General features: G+C 37.2%; 3 protein-coding genes across 3 annotated transcripts; 1 reads left to right on the top strand and 2 right to left on the bottom strand.

Annotated features, from left to right (window-relative positions):
• MYB7 (transcription factor MYB21) lies at nucleotides 1-1,314 on the top strand. The gene is given in 3 exon segments (NM_001294052.1): nucleotides 1-198; nucleotides 291-420; nucleotides 555-1,314. Coding segments are annotated over 3 exon segments (897 nt in total). The 5' UTR covers nucleotides 1-62; the 3' UTR covers nucleotides 1,186-1,314.
• A 1,978-nt stretch (nucleotides 1,315-3,292) lies between these two features.
• On the bottom strand, nucleotides 3,293-10,282 carry LOC103402683 (glutamine--tRNA ligase-like). Its single transcript, XM_029096288.2, has 23 exons — nucleotides 9,768-10,282; nucleotides 9,600-9,650; nucleotides 9,276-9,347; nucleotides 9,059-9,158; nucleotides 8,733-8,828; nucleotides 8,134-8,195; nucleotides 7,890-7,991; nucleotides 7,692-7,784; nucleotides 7,384-7,536; nucleotides 7,244-7,299; nucleotides 6,781-6,871; nucleotides 6,616-6,702; nucleotides 6,231-6,428; nucleotides 6,049-6,147; nucleotides 5,707-5,838; nucleotides 5,424-5,560; nucleotides 5,228-5,327; nucleotides 5,055-5,150; nucleotides 4,615-4,715; nucleotides 4,427-4,532; nucleotides 4,232-4,321; nucleotides 3,984-4,113; nucleotides 3,293-3,709 (listed from the first exon to the last, which is right to left on the bottom strand). Exons 1-23 carry the CDS (start codon nucleotides 9,912-9,914, stop codon nucleotides 3,615-3,617), a joined length of 2,394 nt encoding a protein of 797 aa, XP_028952121.2. The 5' UTR covers nucleotides 9,915-10,282; the 3' UTR covers nucleotides 3,293-3,614.
• Nucleotides 10,283-10,886: 604 nt separating this feature from the next.
• Nucleotides 10,887-13,970, bottom strand: LOC103402682 (mannose-6-phosphate isomerase 1-like). Its single transcript, XM_008341433.4, has 5 exons — nucleotides 13,361-13,970; nucleotides 12,976-13,143; nucleotides 12,218-12,430; nucleotides 11,696-11,962; nucleotides 10,887-11,373 (listed from the first exon to the last, which is right to left on the bottom strand). The coding sequence occupies exons 1-5, from the start codon at nucleotides 13,727-13,729 to the stop codon at nucleotides 11,032-11,034; spliced, it is 1,359 nt and encodes a 452-aa protein (XP_008339655.1). The 5' UTR covers nucleotides 13,730-13,970; the 3' UTR covers nucleotides 10,887-11,031.
• Between the last annotated feature and the right edge of the window lie 5,706 nt (nucleotides 13,971-19,676).

Raw genomic sequence — 19,676 nt, 5'->3', positions numbered from 1 at the left:
ACAAAACAAAACAAAACAACTCTCTCTCTCTCTCTCTCTCTCTCTCAAGCAAGAGAGCAGCTATGGCTGCTCCTACAACCCCAAATGAAGAAAATGAGTTCAGAAGAGGGCCATGGACTCTTGAGGAAGACAATCTGCTTATACATTACATCGTGAACCACGGCGAAGGCCATTGGAATTCTTTAGCAAAACTTGCAGGTAAATAGCAGCTAGCCTCATGATCAAAACCATTTGTCAATGAGTCCATTTCATTGCTTGGTTCTCAAGCATTCAACTCTGTTTTTCTTTAGGATTGAAGAGGACCGGAAAAAGCTGCAGATTGAGATGGCTAAATTACTTAAAACCCGACATTAAGCGCGGGAACCTTACTCCGCAAGAACAGCTCATGATCCTTGAACTCCACTCCAAGTGGGGTAACAGGTATGTCACAACCGTAATTCTTCAGTAAGTTGGTGTTTGTTATGTCAGGAATTCTCCATGCAAAATATCCTTTCTTTATGTCACGCGTCTGTAATGTCTAAAATGTACCGATAACATGTTTGTACGTTTTTCAGGTGGTCTAAAATTGCGCAGCATTTGCCGGGAAGAACAGACAATGAGATAAAGAACTATTGGAGAACAAGGGTGCAAAAACAGGCGCGCCAACTGAACATCGAGTCGAACAGCGAGCAATTTCTCGATGCAGTTCGGGGTTTCTGGGTGCCGACTCTGCTGCAAAAAATGGAGCAATCTTCTTCTTCTTGTTCTTCAACCTTGAGCACTTCTCAGAACTCCGCATCTCCTTGTCTGTCACCAAATCACGCAGCTCCTTCCGTGCCACTCTCAACCTCTCCACCTAGCAATGCGACAAACGTGTTGGACAATTATCACATTAGTGGAAATTCCAATCTTGCCACCGTCCCAAGTAATATCCTTTCGGCGGATTCTTTTGTTTCACACGTGCCTCAAATGGCAGAACCGTCCACGAGTTTTCCCCCTGCATATTACCGACTTGGCTACAGCAGCTTAAGTCCAGATGGCAGTCACTACGTGGACAGCAGTAGCTATGACGTGGAGGGTCTCAGCCTGGACCCTGTTTCGGCAATGGGCAATCTTGGCAATTCACAGTTTGATTGCCAGATGGGGGGAAATGATTGGATGTTGGACAATGTGACTGACAGTTTATGGAACATGGATGGGCCGTGACAACCTAGAAAGTTAGAAGATTTTCAGGGGATTATTCTGAGTTGAAGATGTTAAGGGGTTATGGGATGTATGGTTGTTCACAAACTGTATTTTCTACAAGTAATGTAATTTGATGTTGTTTGAACTTTATTCTTTTTGTTTGACAAGACGACATACATAATATATTAAAAATTAATTGAGACTTTACGAAAGAGAGATTCAAACTTAGGTGAGCGACCGTTGAAAACGGTATTCTCTAACCAACTGACCAAATTCACTTCTATACATTTGACCTTGTTCTCATAGTTGGAAAACGTTGTCATCCGACATGACAATTGACAATGTGTCAATGACTAAAATGTTTTGGTTCGAAAGAATCGAATTATGGAAGAAGTTTACCGAGAAAAAAAAAGAGTTGTATTGAAGAAGCAGCTATTTTGTTGAAAGGAGCAAGAAGCCACGTCATAGAATAGATTACATGGCGATGAAATGATATCGAACCCTAATGATTTTACATCTTTCTTATTTTTCCAACGGTCAACCATATGATTCCACGTCACCACGTGGTCAATGTTACAACATCCATAATAAGAATGCTTTTCTTTTTTAACAAATCCAACTGTGATTGCGATATTCGAAGAATGGAGCATGCATAACACTCCGACTAACTAACAAACACACGTATATCTATATGTTAGAATAATGTATCGATCGATGTAGCTGTTAGATTAAGGTATCGATCGATCTAGCTGTCAGATTAAAGTATCGATCGATTTAGATAAACTTAATTGTTAGACCAAAGTATCGATTGATGTAGCTGTTAGACTAAAGTATCGATCTACGTAAATTTATGGTGGGTATGTGAGTTTGAGAGAGCATCTAATTCGTGGGTGCTTTTTGTTGTAAACTTGTGTGAAATGTGGATGAATTAAAGTGATGGTCAGTACTAGGGTTGGGGTGGGTTATCAATTGAAAAAGCGGGGCACCAGAGAGAGAGAGAGAGAGAGAGGGAGGGAGAGGGAGGGAGGTGTGAGAGAGCCAAATGGAAAATGGTGCGCTAAGTTTTCATGTGAGGGTTTGGCTTTGGAACCAAATGATGGGAAATCAGAATAATACCAACACTATACCATCCGTCCAAAATCTCAATCAAATCAGTCTTTCGCTTTCACGAGTAAGCGTGAAGAGACTGAACTCTCACACGCTGGATCCATCTTTCACAGGACAGCAGTAAGCGCAGAGGAGGCAGCTGATTGGCTTTTGATTTTCGTACTTTATGTCAACACTGGCGACTGCATGCCAACATGATTTCTTTACCTCTTTTATTGCTCCTTTCTCACTTGGGGGTAATCCAATCCAATCCAATGTAAAGAATCAGATTAGACACTCATGGCAATCCAACGAACCTGATTTGACACTCAAAAGCGGGACTGAATTCTAATAACTGAATTCTTCAGTGTTTAAATATTGGAGAATTAAAATATTAGTGGGACACGCACAAATTTTGAAATTCAACTCAAAAATTGAAGAGATTTTTTAGTGTGACTGATACACGAGATGGTACATCAAGTGTGTTATTATACAAATGGTGGGATGTGTGTTAAAAAGTTAATAGCTTAAAAAATAAAATTTTCCATCACTTACATAAAAACACGTGATGTACCAACCATGTTCTCATCACAATAAAAAAATTTTCCAAAAATTGGGGAAATCAGAATGAACTTTTCCTCCCCATTATGCCTCCACTTATTTCTTAAAATTTCAAAATTGCCCTTCGTAATAACCCAACACCAAATTTTGTTCTCTCAGCAAAAGAAAATAAAAAATAAAAAATAAAAAGAATTAAAGTTTTTCTCACAAAGTAGAATGAAATTTGCTTCTGAAATAGATTACCAGAGTAGATACAGTTTAGCAAATCACATTGATTTTCATTCCGATTCATGTGAATTAATAAACAACTAATATAGTTCAATACTATTCATACTCCGATTTTTGAAAATTTTAGAAAACAGCTCTAACGAGAATCTAATTATGATTCCACAATTCTAAATCCTCAATTCAATTCCACTTATTCTAATTATACATTAGGAAACGAGTCGTCAATACATTCAAGATTTGTCGAAGAAAGAAGTCAACAAAATGAATTTATAAAAGACTTATGATCCCCCAAATTTAAATATCTTTACTTCAAGATACATTGAATCTTACAAGTTATTCAATTTAACACGAAACATAAAAACCAGGCAGAGGCATGATACGGTCTCCCTAATTTTCATTTTTCTTCTTTTGACAAAAGGATCACACACTAATCTAGGTTTCGGTCCATTTGGTATTTTCAAATATAAAAAGCTTGCTGGCACATAACATCAGTACAGCGAAGAGAGTGAGTTTTCAATTCGTATCAACTTACTGAATTCCGAAATTTTCAGTTTCGTGTCCCGCTAAGGTGTAACCTAAATCCCGCCCTTGCGATAGCTATCTCTCAGCGTGACAGTGCGATTGAACACGAGCTTCTCAGGAGTTGAATCCTTGTCAACTACAAAATATCCTGCATTACAGAAAGATAGTGTCTCCTCAGACAACTTCAATATACACTGTTGTCAACACACTTGAAAGAATACTTCTTGCCTCAAAAACATAATTAACTAGAGCAAGATTGGTTTAATTAATCGTCAAGGAAACAAACAAAGCTTTGAAATCAATCGAGAAATCAACGAACATGAAGTTGACGGTAACCTTTTTCTGACATGCAAGTTTTGGAATAAAGATGGTTTTGTATTCTTAAGAACCTTTTTCAAGTAGAAGAAGACTTAGAAACATACCGAGCCTTTCAAACTGGAAAGTGTCCCCAACAACAGCACTTCCAAGTGAGGGCACAGCATATGCATTGGGTATTACCACCTTGGATTGTGGGTTCAAATCAGCAAGCCAGTCTTCGAGCTCAGCAGGATTCTGACAGTCAAACAAATTTCTGAAAGATTTAGAGAGAGAAAGAGAGAGAGAGAGAGAGGGAAGGAGGGAGGGAGGGAGAGGAAGGGGGGGAGAGAGAGAGAGAGTAATGATGGCCAACCTCTGAAAGGAACAGTCGGTCAAACAATCTGATTTCCACCTTGAGTGGATCAACACCTGGGGAAGGTTCAGAAACCCAGTGAAGCACCCCCTGTGGAATATACAAATTGACCGGTAAAAAAATAGACTACGAAGCACCAAAGCATGGTTTCCAAGCATCAAATAACAATCACAAGTGAAAAGATGAACCGTAGACCTTTGGCTTTGTCTTCTTTGTAGGATCATACTCAGCTCGTATCTCAAGAACAGTTTCCTTATCATCAGCTAATATGACATCCGTGCACTTAATAGGGAACGCATATCTGCAAACATGAACATAGATATTGTAACCCTGGACCCCAAATATGCTGAAGTGTAAAGTGAAAACTTGTAATCTGTATGTACCTGAGCAGGGCAGATTTACCAGGAGCAAGCCCAAAGTAATCCTTTGAATCTTTAAGTCGAAAATCAGACTGGTCAATATAAACAGTATTGGAAAAGGGAACCTGATGCGAAGGAAATTAAAAAATTCAGTGACAATTAAAGTACCTAAAGCTTGGAGCAACGTTTAATAAAAACAATATGCAGAATTCTTAACACAAAAGCCAAAACAAAGTGATTCTCCGTTTGTATTAATTCATCATTTCAGAAATAACCAACGCATGAAAAATCCATGCATAAGTACTCTAATACTATAATTATTTGTCTAATCACGTGGAACCGGATAACATCAGACTAACAGAATTCAAGAGCAATGAACATTAAAACAGCCATGAAAAATATTCACAATTTCATATCTCAGCATTACCCCACATGCATAATAGAAATCAGCAAAATCAGGTTACCTTGTAGAAAGCAGATGCATCATCTGCTTGAGCATCAGGCCACTTCCTTGCTTCTAGATCCATTATAGTGCCAGCTTCCAGGTTTGTAATAACCACCTTAAATAAAAAATGATGAGTCATACACAGTTGGAAGAAAAATACCACCAGAAAACCAATGGCAGTAAGATACACACCTTGAGGGGATGTAGTACAGCTATCGTGCGAGGAGCTGTTTTATTTAGCTCCTCTCTTATGTGATACTCAAGTCGACTTAAATGTATCATACTACAATCACTGTCGCAGAAAGAATCACAAGGTCATATATGACAATGAAGAAGCACAATATAGTGAGAGCACGAAAAGCAAGCGCGCGCACACACATATTCATACCTTCTAGTGATTCCAATTCCTCTAACAAAAGCATTTATTGCTGTTGAAGTAACACCCCTACGCCGTAGACCAGCCAGTGTCATAAGACGTGGGTCATCCCAACCATCAACCCAGTTCTGTGTCACTAGTCGATTTAACTGGAACATAAATGGTGGTTGTTAAGTGAGGAAAAGGCCCATGCATAACAATTATATATCAACATTATAACTCTTTAACAGAAGTAAGTTCAGTAGTTATCGAACATTATAACTCTTAACAGAAGTATGTTCAGTAGTTGACTCACCTTACGCTTTGACATGACAGTGTTACTGACATTCAGTCGTGAGTATTCCCATACATATGGTTGATAAAGTCCGAGGGCATTTAATAACCAGTAGTACGAAGCACGGCGAGTCTCAAATTCAAGTGTGCAAAGCTGCAATATTCAAATACAGGATGACTAACAAAAAAAAAATACAGGATGACTCAACCATCAACATTTGCATAATAGTGTGAAAACACAGAGGGAGGGAGAGAGATGCCCCAATGAATTATGATAAACTTGGCTTGATTTTACAATCATGATTCATGAATCGTGCCACAACTATTATTATGAAAGAATATCACTCAAAGCTAGAAAGCATACCGAATGTGTGATATCCTCAAGAGAATCAACAATGCAGTGAGCATAATCATAACTTGGATAGATACACCACTTGTCTCCAGCATGCGGATGGGGTGTAAACTGCAATAAGAAATTCACGATGTAACTATTAGGATGCCCATAGACTTGAATAATCAGAAGAATTATTTAAGGTCCACACTTGCCTTGATACGATATGCAATAAGGTCATACATGTTATAATTATCACTCTGCATGTCTTGCTTCATTCTAAGGGTTGCTTTGCCTTCTTCGATTAGGCCTCGTCTCATATCCTCAAAAAGTTTCAATGACTCTGCAATTGGCCTGTCCCGCCAAGGGCTGTTCATTTTTTTCTCCCTGTACTCCTTTATCTCATCCGCTGTCTGAAACCAATGTTAACAAAAGTATCATTCTAAAACCAATATTGATTTGTAAATAAAAACAATGTCATGAACACAAAGCAGAAGTCAACAATTGATAGTACCACACTACCACAGAGGATTGTATGCATGTAGAAAACTAAATTACCCCAGCGTACAAAACAATTTTCCAATTAAGTTTGAACAAAACCTGATGATCAACATAAGCGTGACCTCTTCGTATGAGTTCCACTGCTAAATCGTACAGATCTTGAAAGTAATCACTGGTGTAAGTAATCTGCAGAAATCCAGCAGGTGTCAGCTGGCACAAAGACAAAAAACACTGTCAAGAAGACATACCAACCAACTTTTTTACCTTGTAGGGCTCCCAACCCATCCACTTCACGATTTCTTGTATATGATCAATATATTCTTTCTTTTCAGCTTCTGGGTTTGTATCGTCAAACCTAAAAGTGATAAAGTAGGAATCAAATTTAAAAAACAGTACAGATAAAAAGTTCTTTCCCTTTCAAGTTAAAGAACATTTACGAAATTTGAAAGAAGATTATAAAATATGCGACAGACAGTAGTTCAAATATGTTATCCTGGCAAATCAGAAATATTGTAACAGATTCTCTTAGTTCCAGATATTGCAAACAAGAAATTCAGGTAAGATTATTACAAAAACATGTACATCATATGTAATCAAACAAATTTTGGCATCACCAACCATAACAAAATAATCAATGATGTGTTTTCATGTCTGTTTTGTTTTTCCCTCCTTAATGGGAAATGAAAAGTAAATTGTACTATAAAAGCTGACAAGGAGTGAGATTCACCGTAGGTAGCAGCCTCCATCCCTCTCTTTTGCCAGGCCAAAGTCAATAAACATTGCCTAATCAATAATTACGATACATTATGAGGAACAATCGCAGACAAAGCAAACACTGAATCTATCCTAGAACACAAATATATTTACCTTGGCATGACCTATATGTAGATACCCATTTGGTTCAGGAGGAAAGCGGGTCAAAACTTTCCCTCCGGTCCTGCTTAAGTGTTTCTCAAGCAATTCCCTTGTATTGGAACATCTCAAAATAGAACCATCACTAAAGAAAACAGAAGTATGAACCTGAAAAATGACAACAGGGTAACAAAATGTCAGAGTGTAAATGAAAACACTTATTTTGTTTCTTCAGTATTTTGTCTCTAAATATTACCTTGTACAAACAGTTGGAGGTATATTGTATTACGGGAAGAAGAACAAATAAAAATGGAAGTGCATACCTTATAATTATCCGATGGCTGAGGGAATATCGAGTATGGATTAAGAACTTCTTCAGATGGCTGTTCTGGAGTAGAAACAGCAACAACTTTTTCCTACACAAATGGAAAGGGAGGGGGAGGTTTCACAGTGTACAGAGGTCATCAGTCAACTCTTAATAGGTTTCAGGAAAAATGCAGAAACCTGGGAAAAATACTAACCTCTACTTTAGCAGGCTTCTCTTTCTTCTTTTTTGGAACCTTCTCATCATCTGCTGCTGTCCTTTCACCAAGTAATTCACGCAATTTTGCATCAATAAATTGCTGTCACGGAAAAAGATATGGCAGTCAGAAATATTTTAGTGCGAAAATGTCTGCCTATCACTTACTTTTTCAGTTTTTCTATTAAAAAACCCAAGAAAGAAAAATCTAACAATAAATACAAAGCGAAGTAAAATAAGATCACCTTTACAATTTTTGGATCAGCCCACGGATGCCTCTTCCTAACGTGTGCAAACAAATCACCCACTAGATGAAACAACAGAATGTAAAGTTTAGTAGTTTCAAACACAACATGCTGATGCAACATTTAAAAGGAGATACGAAAAACTTTTATTATGAATTGGGGGTTATAGTAAAAATTTAACAAGAACACAGATGCGCGGGCACCACACAATTCGGAGCAACAGAGGTGACATGGATCCGAAAGGAGAGATACAACCCAACAAATTAATGGAGGAGAAGCAAGCATACAAGGACAATCAGACAGGAACCTCCTCCCTTGACTAAATATTTGTTGTATTCACATACACAGGACCGTACAAAGGATCGTATTGGGTAACTCTACCTCTCTCCCTGAAAGAGGAAAGATAATTGTGCAAGAACATGTGTGCGACATGTCCAATTTCTCAAAACCAAAAGTAATTATGAGGCTTGAAGAACCATCAAAGAGCCAGAAGAAATAATAGTAATCAACCGATCTACAGTAGTCTCGATGTGTCTATGTGAATCATCTGTTTCCCTTGTGTGTAACTAGAAATGCCTGGGAGCTGAAAAAAAACTAACCATTTGTTCTATACCGCTGCTCCAAAATTGCAGTCTTATTCTCCTCAAAAACCTCATTAACAGTTTGTTTTATTTCTTCTTCGGAAACTTTAACACCTGCATGCCAAACACAAAGGTTAAATGTCTATAATTGTAGGAAAAAAAGAAAGAAGAGGAGGATACTATTAACTAACATGATACAATTAATTCAAATTGAGACAATCTAAGTGAAATGCAACTAGCAGAACAGATAAATGGAATCAGTAAGAACTTTCGTTAAATTCCAGACAGAAACATTAAAGTAACAATTTCAAAGCACGTTCAATGTACGTCGCAATTTATCTTACCAACACCACAAGCTTCTTCAAATTTATTTATATCAAAATTCTCTGGCCCCGTCGTTGCAAAAAATGAAAAAGCTGCTTCTAACTGGGCAGGGGTTTTAATCTGTAACATAAAAACCGTGTAAGACTTCGAAGAAAAAGTAATTCAATAATCGACTGCAAGAATTATAAAACACTACGTATTTTAAATTCAAAACATTAAGAAGGTATGGTCACCAACCTTTGACAATACAATGTATTGCGCCAATTTTGGGCGATGCACAAGGGCATTTGCTGGGTGCTTCGTGGCAACCTGCCATAGATGATACAACACCAAGTGCATATAAAATCATTAACATTTATTCACTGTCATTGATATTTATTCAAACAAAGCTCCATGCAACTTCAAAGTCCGTCATCCAAACGCACCCTTATGGAACTATGATCCGTTTCGAGACAGACGGAGCTAAAGTAAATTCTACAGGGCTACAAATGACACTAAAATTTACTGGATTACTAGCTTAATCAAGAATGTTAACACATGGCTTAAAGTTAAACTACTGACCGTGTAGAGGAGATTACCAACTGTTCGACTGCATCCATCAGCAACCGCCGCCTGAAATTATTCAAAAAAATGAAGACTAAAACAATAAATCCGCGGAGTTCTAAATTGCATGCAATTGAATCGGTAGATACAAAAAATGGAGAATAAGAAAAATCAACGAGGGAGTACCTCGTGAATGACGGCGGTGAGATTGGCGGTGACTTTGTTGTTGGCGATGGTGTTTTTGGCCGTTCGCTCGTCCAATCCGACCTTCAGGAAGAGCTCGAGGTTCTTCTCCTTCTCGGAGGACGAGCCGCCCTCGTCCTTGCCGGGCATCTCCGAAACGGGAAATGAGCTTTTAAGGATTACGGAGCGAGCCTGCGTGTGACTTTCTAGGGTTTAGTCGGAGGAGGGCGCCAAGCAGACGAGGCAGTGGAGAGGGAATCGGATTGCGGCTGAGGGAATCTGGCAGGGAGAGAAACGTGGTTTTCGAGTTTCTGTGGGCTTAAGCTTTACTTGGAATTGGATTGTCTTAAACCCATTTAACCCACCTGATAAACTTGGGCTTCAAGCAACCCGACCCGTTAGTAAAACAAATTTTTTAAGTCGGGTGATAACGTCAGTGAGTTAAACAATTAGCTATTAGGGAAATGACAGTTGGTGAGAATCCAATGTGCACAATGATGTAAATGCATGATTACTTTTTGTCACTCTGATAAGGTGTCCATCGGCACATCATTTTTTATTTGTTTTTCTAGAAAATATCATTAGTCATTACTTTATTTTTCCATGTCCAACTTGAGCTTCAAGCAACCCGAAGTTATGCTTTCCTTTTCTTCTAGAGATTACATTTTGAGAATTTTTTTTTTTTTAGTTACAAAGGGACCCAAAGCCCAAGCATAACCGCTAAACAAAGAAAGATATCAGCTTAATGGGTTTACACAAACAACTCCAGTCATAGCAACCCGAACCAAAAATTAAAGGAGGAGGGTCAGTCAACATAATACAGCTCAGGTTAAAAGAAAAACTCAAGTTTACCAAACCATCAACCACCACTTAAATCACATTGACCAAACTAAGAAGGTTGAATTAATTTAAATAGGTTGAGAAAATTATAATAAAAAAAAAGTTAGGTCCCAATTGTCCTCTACAACCGAAAAATATCTTGGCGTGGTTTATTCATTTACGAGTCAGTTGTTAAGAGGCAATTGGTATCAAAATCTGGTTTCAGCAAGCAACTAAGCCCAACCAAACTCCACACAAAGAGTCAAATGCCAAAAGAACGGCCGAGTTATAGAATTATAAGAATTGGAAAAGGATAAATAAAATTAATGTAAAGAATTAGGGAGCAAATATTACGTAAATATTACAACAGGATGTGGCTATATAAAATCTAGTTCGTATTTTTCTTCTTTCGGATAAAGAAGAAGGAAGAATTCGAAGTCCCTGCGGACTACAAATCCCTAAAAAATCTGCTGTTCACTCCCACCCTGTACAATTGTAGTTCTGTTGATTTGGCGGTAATGCTAATCTTCGTGTTGGCAGGCACAAAGAAAACCTCACCCTCTTCAACTAAATCATCACCCTCCACCACTATATCATCCTCGGACAGACCTGCATCAAAATGTCCCTTCCCGGCTGTAAACAGGAAAAGAGATGGTCCTAGGACTGAAGGAAAAACCACCGATGCAGAGCGAGGAATGTTACAGCAGTCGACTTCAAATTCTTCAAAAGGTGGGAGATACCTCGTTGTGTATGGATTCAAAGAAACGCCTTGCATAATTTCTGGAGAGCCCTGCAAAACAACGTAGACAGATTAGATGCAGCTCATACTAATAAATAAATAAAACATACGAAATCCCCAAGGCTCAGTCATACGACATTCAGCAATCATATGAGCAAGAGAAAAAGCAGTTGTGAAGCAAAAGCAAACAAGAATTTAGGACGCTCATCTCCTCCAAAAGGCGTGATGGCATCCAGCCAAGCATCTATGTATGATACAATTAAAAAGTCAAGGCAAATGCGTAAACCTAATGTTCTATTGGACAACAGTGACAGATCTCTATAGAAACGGAAAGAGGCAATCTGGATAATCGAGAATCAAAATTTCTGATTACCTGTCTGTATTTGAGCATAGAAAGAAGTGTTTGAACATCCAGTGGTTTTGAAGTAAGGCCGGCACGGACAACATTGTCAGAAGTTGCCATACACTCTATGCATTCACCAGAAATATATGCATGAGGTTCATTCGGCCCAAGACTAATAGCTTCACCACGGTTCAGCTTCACATAGTTAAGAAAAAACGCTGCTATTGCACCAACATCATCTGGGTATTGACTCTCCAACCTGAGTACCAGTTGTTCTTTAACCGTCAAAAGCCTTTTCTGGTTCAATGAAAGAGAAAATATTGTAATTGTAGAAAACCTAGTGATGCATAAACATGATGGATAATGGTGGAACCCTATAGTTATACTGACCATTCAAACAACAACGTTCCTCTATTACTTTCAAATTGGGTATATACTGATAGTAGCACATCTAACTCTGATTTTAGTTACTGTGGGTTATATCCTTCAATTCGATTAGAAGAAAGCAACTATTTAATGGCAACATTTACAGCTAACACAACTTGAATTTACCTTTTTCTCTAAATTAAGACGTCTTTTCAGTCTAGAAATCATGTCAGCAATTGTATCTTTACTTAGTAACATAAGTCGAGTGAAGATGGACTCTATATCTGTTTTTGCATTCCAATTCTCATGATGCTCACTACCAAGTAGAATTCGCTCTGCGTCTGCAACCACAACCAATTCTGCAATCTCGGGAACACTGTTAAGCATATCCTTGAGCTCCTGGAATATATAAGACATGCAATTAAAAACAAATGAATAAAATGGAATAAGGGAAATTGTTTGATAACTATAAAAGAATGCAATTAGTTTATAAGTTATTTCTTATTTCTTGTTCGTTTATGTCCTAAACATTGGTTTACTTCTTAATTTGCTTATGTCTCCTCTCTTACCGTTGCATGGTTCATATGAATACGTTTTATAAAATCTTTCTAAGTTGAGGGTAAAAAGTGAAATGCATTTCAGGTTCACTTAAGAAAGTTAAAAACTTGATTTCAACTGCTTCTTTACTTATTGTTTTCAACTACATTCCTTTACTTCTTTACCGCAAGACAACTTCCGGTGGAACTGATTGCTAAAGCTAAAAGCAAAAGCAGAGTTTATGCTTCCTTATTAATTACTATGGATCTGATCCATTGCAACTATAATCGACAATTTTACGAGAAATTGATAAGAAACACCATCTAATCATAGCTACACTATTAGAAAGATCAAATTCACTACAAGCACAATAACTAAATGGCATCGAATGATGTTACGTATTTTACCTTGACACTGATAAACCCACAAAGTGCCTCGAACTCCGTCAATGCCAATGCCATTTCAGGCTTGTGATTGTCATCTCTATAAACACTTGGGTGTGACTTGTGCAACACCCTAGCCAGTTCTTTATCCGGATGAGCCTGTATCGACAACGCCTTCCCAACCGAAAGCACCTACAATCCACAACAATCCCAAAACTCCATAATCTTGCCAGGGAAATCACTAGCATTTTGCAGGACAAAGTTCTAAACCTCAGATTCACAATGTATTACCAGATAACAATAACAAAATGCAAACACAATACACACACACACACTACCATTTGCTATTCAATTTTCTTTTCTATATTCAGCATTTTCTCAGCAACCAAACAACAAACAGAAACCATACCTTAAACAAGAACGGAAGATCAGCACCCCACTTGTCAACCACCTTGTCGCCAAGCACACTGGGATCCTGCGAGATCCAGGCCTTGAGACTCAAGGGCTCCGACCCGGAATCCGCATAGGACGGCCCAGATTCATGAGTCCCGATCCAGAACTCGGCGTACGGTCTGCCCGAGTCGATGTCGGACCCGGAATTGAGCGCGAAAAGCCTGGCGACCTTGGAATTGCGGCCGAAAATACCCCAATCGTAATTCTTGACGGAGCATCTCAGCCTGACGGGGCGGTGGATCCGCTTGCGCTTCTTCTTCATGTTCTTGTCCCACGGCGGCTCCATTTGCTCCATTTTCTCATTTGCTCCATGTTCTTGTCCCATGATGCACCGAATCCGCCCAAATTGCAGGGAATAAAAGACGGTCTGGAGGGAATTTAAGGTCGTGTCGTTTGTGGAAATCTGGAGGGTAACCAGTCAACTGCCAGCGTCGTCCCGCTGGCGGGTCGGATCCGGGTCTAGATCTGACGACTTTTCAATTCAATTTTTCCGCCATGACTTTTTTTTGGTAAAAGCCGCGTCGCCTCTGAGGGGCTGTTTGGGTATTTTACGTGTTGGTTCAGTTGCTGATATTTATGTTGAGTAATTTGGGGTTAATGTATTTTTAATGCGTAAACGACAACGTTTGGTGGGTCGAAATCTAGCTTCGTTTTACTTAACGACCACTTTCTGGGTTATGCTTAAATAGTTTCCCAAACAGCGACCACGTGGTTTGACCCCAAAAAAACATTGCCCATGTGGGAGGTGGGACGAGGAATGTACAAACCCAGCAAATTGGGGGAGACTGACATCATGGTACGTGGCCCTATATCATGCTACTGTGAATAATTTGAGTAATAGTCCCTTAATCATAGCTCAATTGAAGTTTTGATCCTTAATTATAATTTCGTGAGTATTGATTTTTGAACTTATAATAATGTAGAGCTGGTCGTTTTTAAACTCTTTATTATTATTGATCCACATTATAACAAGTTTATGACCAATATTCACGAACTTTTAGCTCATGAACCAAAACTCTAAGTGGACCATGGTTGAAAGACCATTACTTTAATTTTATCTTCACTATTAACCTAGAGATCAAGGAGTCCTGGTGATTTCTTGGAGGAATCCTTATCGTTTAGGTCAATAGTGGTATTAGCGCATGTGTCCAAATTGTCATTGGACACAACTAAGTGTGTTACACATTAGTAGTGAATCACTAATAGTTGTGTCAAATTGTGTTCGTGCATAGTTTGTACTTGCACATGCATTCTATGATTACAAGTTGTGATCGCATCAGTCGTGCATAATGTTAGATTAAATATAGAAATATGGAAAATAATCCGAATAATGACTTTGAGGTACGACTTGAATCGTTTCCTTAAAGTGTTATTTGCCCCCACTCGAATGAGTTTGCTAAAGGGTTCTTGGCAAATCACTTCCAGGATACAACAAAGTATGGAATATTCGATTAGCAAAACCGAATTATATTCCCTTAGAAATAACTAGAAAGAAATTGTATGAATGTGATGAAGAGAGAAAAGAGAGCAAAGAAATTATGTAGACAACAAATTTCTGAATGAATCTTTTTTACTAATGTTACCAATATATATAGAGAGAATTGCACATTTTAGACATATCCTTTGATTTTGGGTGTGCCCTCTCACCATGAGATACAACTAGAAACAATGTTTTCATGGATATGTCTGACACAAGAAAATTGCATTCGGATGCATCCTACCTTTTCAACAAAACAGAGAAAAGGTGCAGCGTTTATGTGGAAATGGTGTGATTGTTGGGTCAATGACCCAATCCCATCATCTGTCAAACAATATATATATATATATATATATATATATCTTACATTATATTATACTTTTTAAAATATCCAACAATCCTTCCCTATTTTAAGAATATATAATAAATGGTATTACAATACTTCTCTCTTTAAATTAACCACAAACATGCTGATATAATCATGCATAGAATAAAGGTGTCTTTCGAATTAAACCTTTAATTAGTGTAAGTGATTCAAAGTTATAACGAATGCGATGGTGACCTAAGTTTAAACCACCTATTCTTATGTTAAAACCGGAATCACCACACACATGATTATGTCTTATTTCCTTAAAGAAATTTCTGAACCAATTAAGCACTATTATGGCCTTGTGCTTCATCCTGGTTTCATAAACATTTACAAGAGAAAACCCAACTCTTGGTAGAAGCGGCACCACTTCTTATGTTCATATAGGTGAGGTTCCTTCCCATGTCCCTGCTACTATAGACATAACTACAAATAACCTCATTAAGAGATAAAACTCATCCTCCTAAACGTAGCAGTCTTGCACTGATCATCCTGGAATGAGCTATATAATAATTTTCAGTGCCTTCACAACCACTTAACAATAACTTGTTATTACCCATTAAACTTTTAAACTAGTGATGTTCTAGACAAAGTCAGGTTACCATTATTGGTGGCTAATTTTCAGTAAAGGGTTTTAGCCCCATTCCACTAGATGTACTAACTACCAAAGCTCTTGAAAGTGCTTTTGTTAACGGATCCGCCAAGTTATTACTTGATTTAACATAAACAATATTAATAACTCCATCAGTTATTAATTGCTTGACATATTCATGTCTCAAGCTAATATGTCTAGATTTTCCATTGTATACCTTATTGTATGCTCTAGACAAAGTAGCCTCACTATCACAGTATAAAGAAATGGATGGCATTGGTTGTGGCCACAACTCTATTTCCAATAACAAATTTCTAATACATTCCGCTTCTTTACATGCTGCTGCTAATGCTATAAATTTAGATTCCATAGTTGAATGTGCTATACATGTTTGCTTCTTCGAAGCCCAAGAAATTGCTCCTCCGGCAATTGTAAAAATTCACCCTGATGTAGACTTATTATCATTAGCACTTGTTATCCAACTTGCATCTAAATATCCTTCAAGTACTGCTGGAAATTCAGAGTAAGTTAAACTCAGGTTAATAGTTCTTTTAAGATAACCAAAAATTCTATTTATTGCTTTCCAATGAGCAGTACCTGGATGACTAGTGTATCTAGAAAGTTTGCTTACTGCAAATGCGATATCTGGCCTGGTACAATGCATGGCATACATTAAACTTCCGATTACACTAGCATACTCAAGCTGTGCAACAGACCTACCATAACTATTAAGCAAAGTTTCACTATGGTCATAAGGGGTATTTGCTTCTTTTATTTGTAGATACTTAAACTTAAGAAGCAATTTTTCTATATAATGTGACTGACACAAAGTGTAACCCCCACTATACTTCTTTACTTTAATTCCCAAGATAGTATCTACTTCATTCAAATCCTTCATCTTGAATTTTGAATTTAGATACTCTTTAGTTTCAGATACACCTTTCATGTTTGTACCAAAAATTAGCAAGTCGTCGACATATAAACATATAACAACACCATAATCATTTGTGAATTTAGAGTATATGCATTTATCAGCACTATTATGTCTAAATCCATATGATAAAATGACAAAATCAAACTTTTCATGCCATTGTTTTGGTGCTTGCTTCAATCCATATAATGACTTTACTAATTTACAAACCTTCTTTTCATTCCCAGGGAGAACAAACCCTTCTGGTTGTTCCATATAGACTTCTTCATCTAAATCACCATTTAAAAATGCTGTTTTCACATCCATTTGATGCACATGCAAATTATATAAAGATGCCAATGCAAACAATATTCTAATTGATGTGAGCCTAGCTACTGGTGCATATGTATCGAAATAGTCTATTCCTTTTTTCTGCTTAAAACCTTTGGCAACTAGTCTGGCTTTAAATGTCTGAATAGACCCGTTTGTATTGTATTTTCTTCTAAATACCCACTTACAACCTATTGCTTTTGATCATTGGGGCAAGTCTACTAAAACCCATGTCTGATTAGATATTAATGATTCAAATTCATCATCTATAGCCTCTTTCCAAAAGGCTGCATCTCTTGAAGTCAATGCTTCGCTTAGACTTTTAGGATCATCCTCAACATTCAACAATATGGGTATTTTCTTAAGAACCTTTGTTCTATTTTCTTCGACTAAAAATACAATAGATTGAGATGAAATAAAATCAGAGCCTAGAGTCTTTTTTTTTTCTTACCCTTTGGCTTTTCCTTGGTTCAATAACAGTTTCAGACTGTTTTCTTTTCTCACCTTGAGATTGACTAGTAGACGGATTAGAGAAATGTGTTTGATCATTCTCTTTTCCAGACACTGAGTAGTCATTATAGAATTTATTTTCTATAAATTCGACATCTCTAGACTCAACTATTGTGTTCGAATCTAAATTAAGCAACCTATATGCCTTTGAATTTTCTGCATATCCTACAAATATGCTTTTAATTCCTCTTGGACCCAACTTGGATCTCTTAGGATCGAGTGCCTTATAAAAAGCTACACAACCCCATACTCTCAAATATGACAAATTTGGTTTTCTTCCTTTCCAAAATTCATATGGTGACACATGTGTCTTCATAGATGTAATTCTATTGTGTATATGGCGTGCAGTAAACAATGCTTCACCCCATAAATATTTTGGAGTATTAGCATTAATCATCATAGAATTAATCATTTCAGTGAGTGTTCTATTTTTTCTTTCTGCCAAACCATTTTGTTGTGGTGTATAGGGTGCAGTTCTTTGATGTACAACACCATGCTCTTCACAAAAAATATCAAATTCATGTGAAAAATATTCACCACCTCTATCACTACGAAGGCATTTAATTTTCCTTCCCTTTTGGTTTTCAACTTCAGCCTTATAGCGCTTAAAGCACTCAAAAGCTTCATCTTTATTAGACAATAAATAAACATAAGTAAATTTAGAACAATCATCTATAAATGTGATAAAATATCTTTTTCCTCCTCTTGTTAAAACACCATTAAATTCACATATGTCAGAATGTATTAAGTCTAATAAATTAGTATTTCTTTCGGTAGTTGGAAAAGGTTTCTTAGTTATTTTCGCTTGAATACATGTTTCACATTTATCATTATAATCATCATTGCAAGTAATAAAACCAAGTGTGCACATGTATTTTAAAGATCTAAAATTTATATGTGCTAAACGCAAATGCCATAAATGAGAGGAAGATTCAACAATATAAACAGAAGAATTCACTTTATTATTGATACTTAGTTTGAACATCCCATCACAAGAATATCCCTTCCCAACAAACATCCAATTTTTCGACATTATTAACTTGTCGGACTCTAGAACAGTCTTTATACCGTTCTTACATAATAAATTTGCAGACACAAGATTCTTTCTAATTTCTGGAACATGCAGTACATTAAGCAGCGTCAATTTCTTCCCAGAATTAAATTGAAGTTCAACGGTTCCCTTTCTTAGAACTTTGGCGGAATTATGATTCCCCATTAAAACTTCTTGATTGTCCGTTGATGCTTCATATGTCTTGACTTGTGCCTTGTCATTGCACACATGTATAGTAGCCCCTGAGTCGAGCCACCAATCGGAGGATTTTATTACCGCTGCCATATTCAGTTCAGTAATCATGCCAACATGCATCATTGATACCATTGCAACAATGTTATCAATTCCAGAGTTTTCCACCATATTTGCGCTATTGGTCTTATTGGCATATTCCTCACTTGCTTTTCTGTGTCTACAATCACGAATGTAATGGCCTTTCTTTCCACAATGGTAGCATACACCATTTGCATTCTTTTGATTGTTGTTGGAATTGGTCTTCTTAAACTTCCCTTTGTCAATTTTGACTTTGAAGTTCTTTTTATATTTGTTTCCTTCGACAATGTGAACTTTAGAGAAATCTTGATTTGCAAAATTCTTATCACGATTTTGAGTTTTCTCTTCAATTTGAATACCCTTTTTGCAAATTCTCTAAACTAATATCTTCCACCATGTGTAGAAGTTTCTTTCTATAGTTATTCCATATTTGGGATAATTTTACCATAATAGCCCCAACTATCATAGGATCCGGAATAACTATTTTAAGTTCACGAAGCTTTGAGACCAAGACCAATAATTCATGAACTTGGTCTAGGATGGGTTTGTTATCAAACATAGTGAATTCATAATATTTGAACATTAAAAATTTATCGGTACCTCTTTTTTCCGTTGTGTACTTGTGTTCAAGTGCTTCCCAAATTTCCTTTGGAGATTGAATGTGTGCATACAGGTCATATAAACGATCAGATAATGTGCCCAAGATGTGTCCTCGACATACCAATTCATCTTCTTCACGCTTCTTTCGATCGGCAACTATAT

The sequence above is a fragment of the Malus domestica genome, chromosome 16 (assembly GCF_042453785.1).
Source record: "Malus domestica chromosome 16, GDT2T_hap1".
NCBI classification, from domain to species: domain Eukaryota; kingdom Viridiplantae; phylum Streptophyta; class Magnoliopsida; order Rosales; family Rosaceae; genus Malus; species Malus domestica.
The sequence above is the reverse complement of the archived record's forward strand: the minus strand, read 5'-3'. Positions and strand labels throughout refer to the sequence as shown.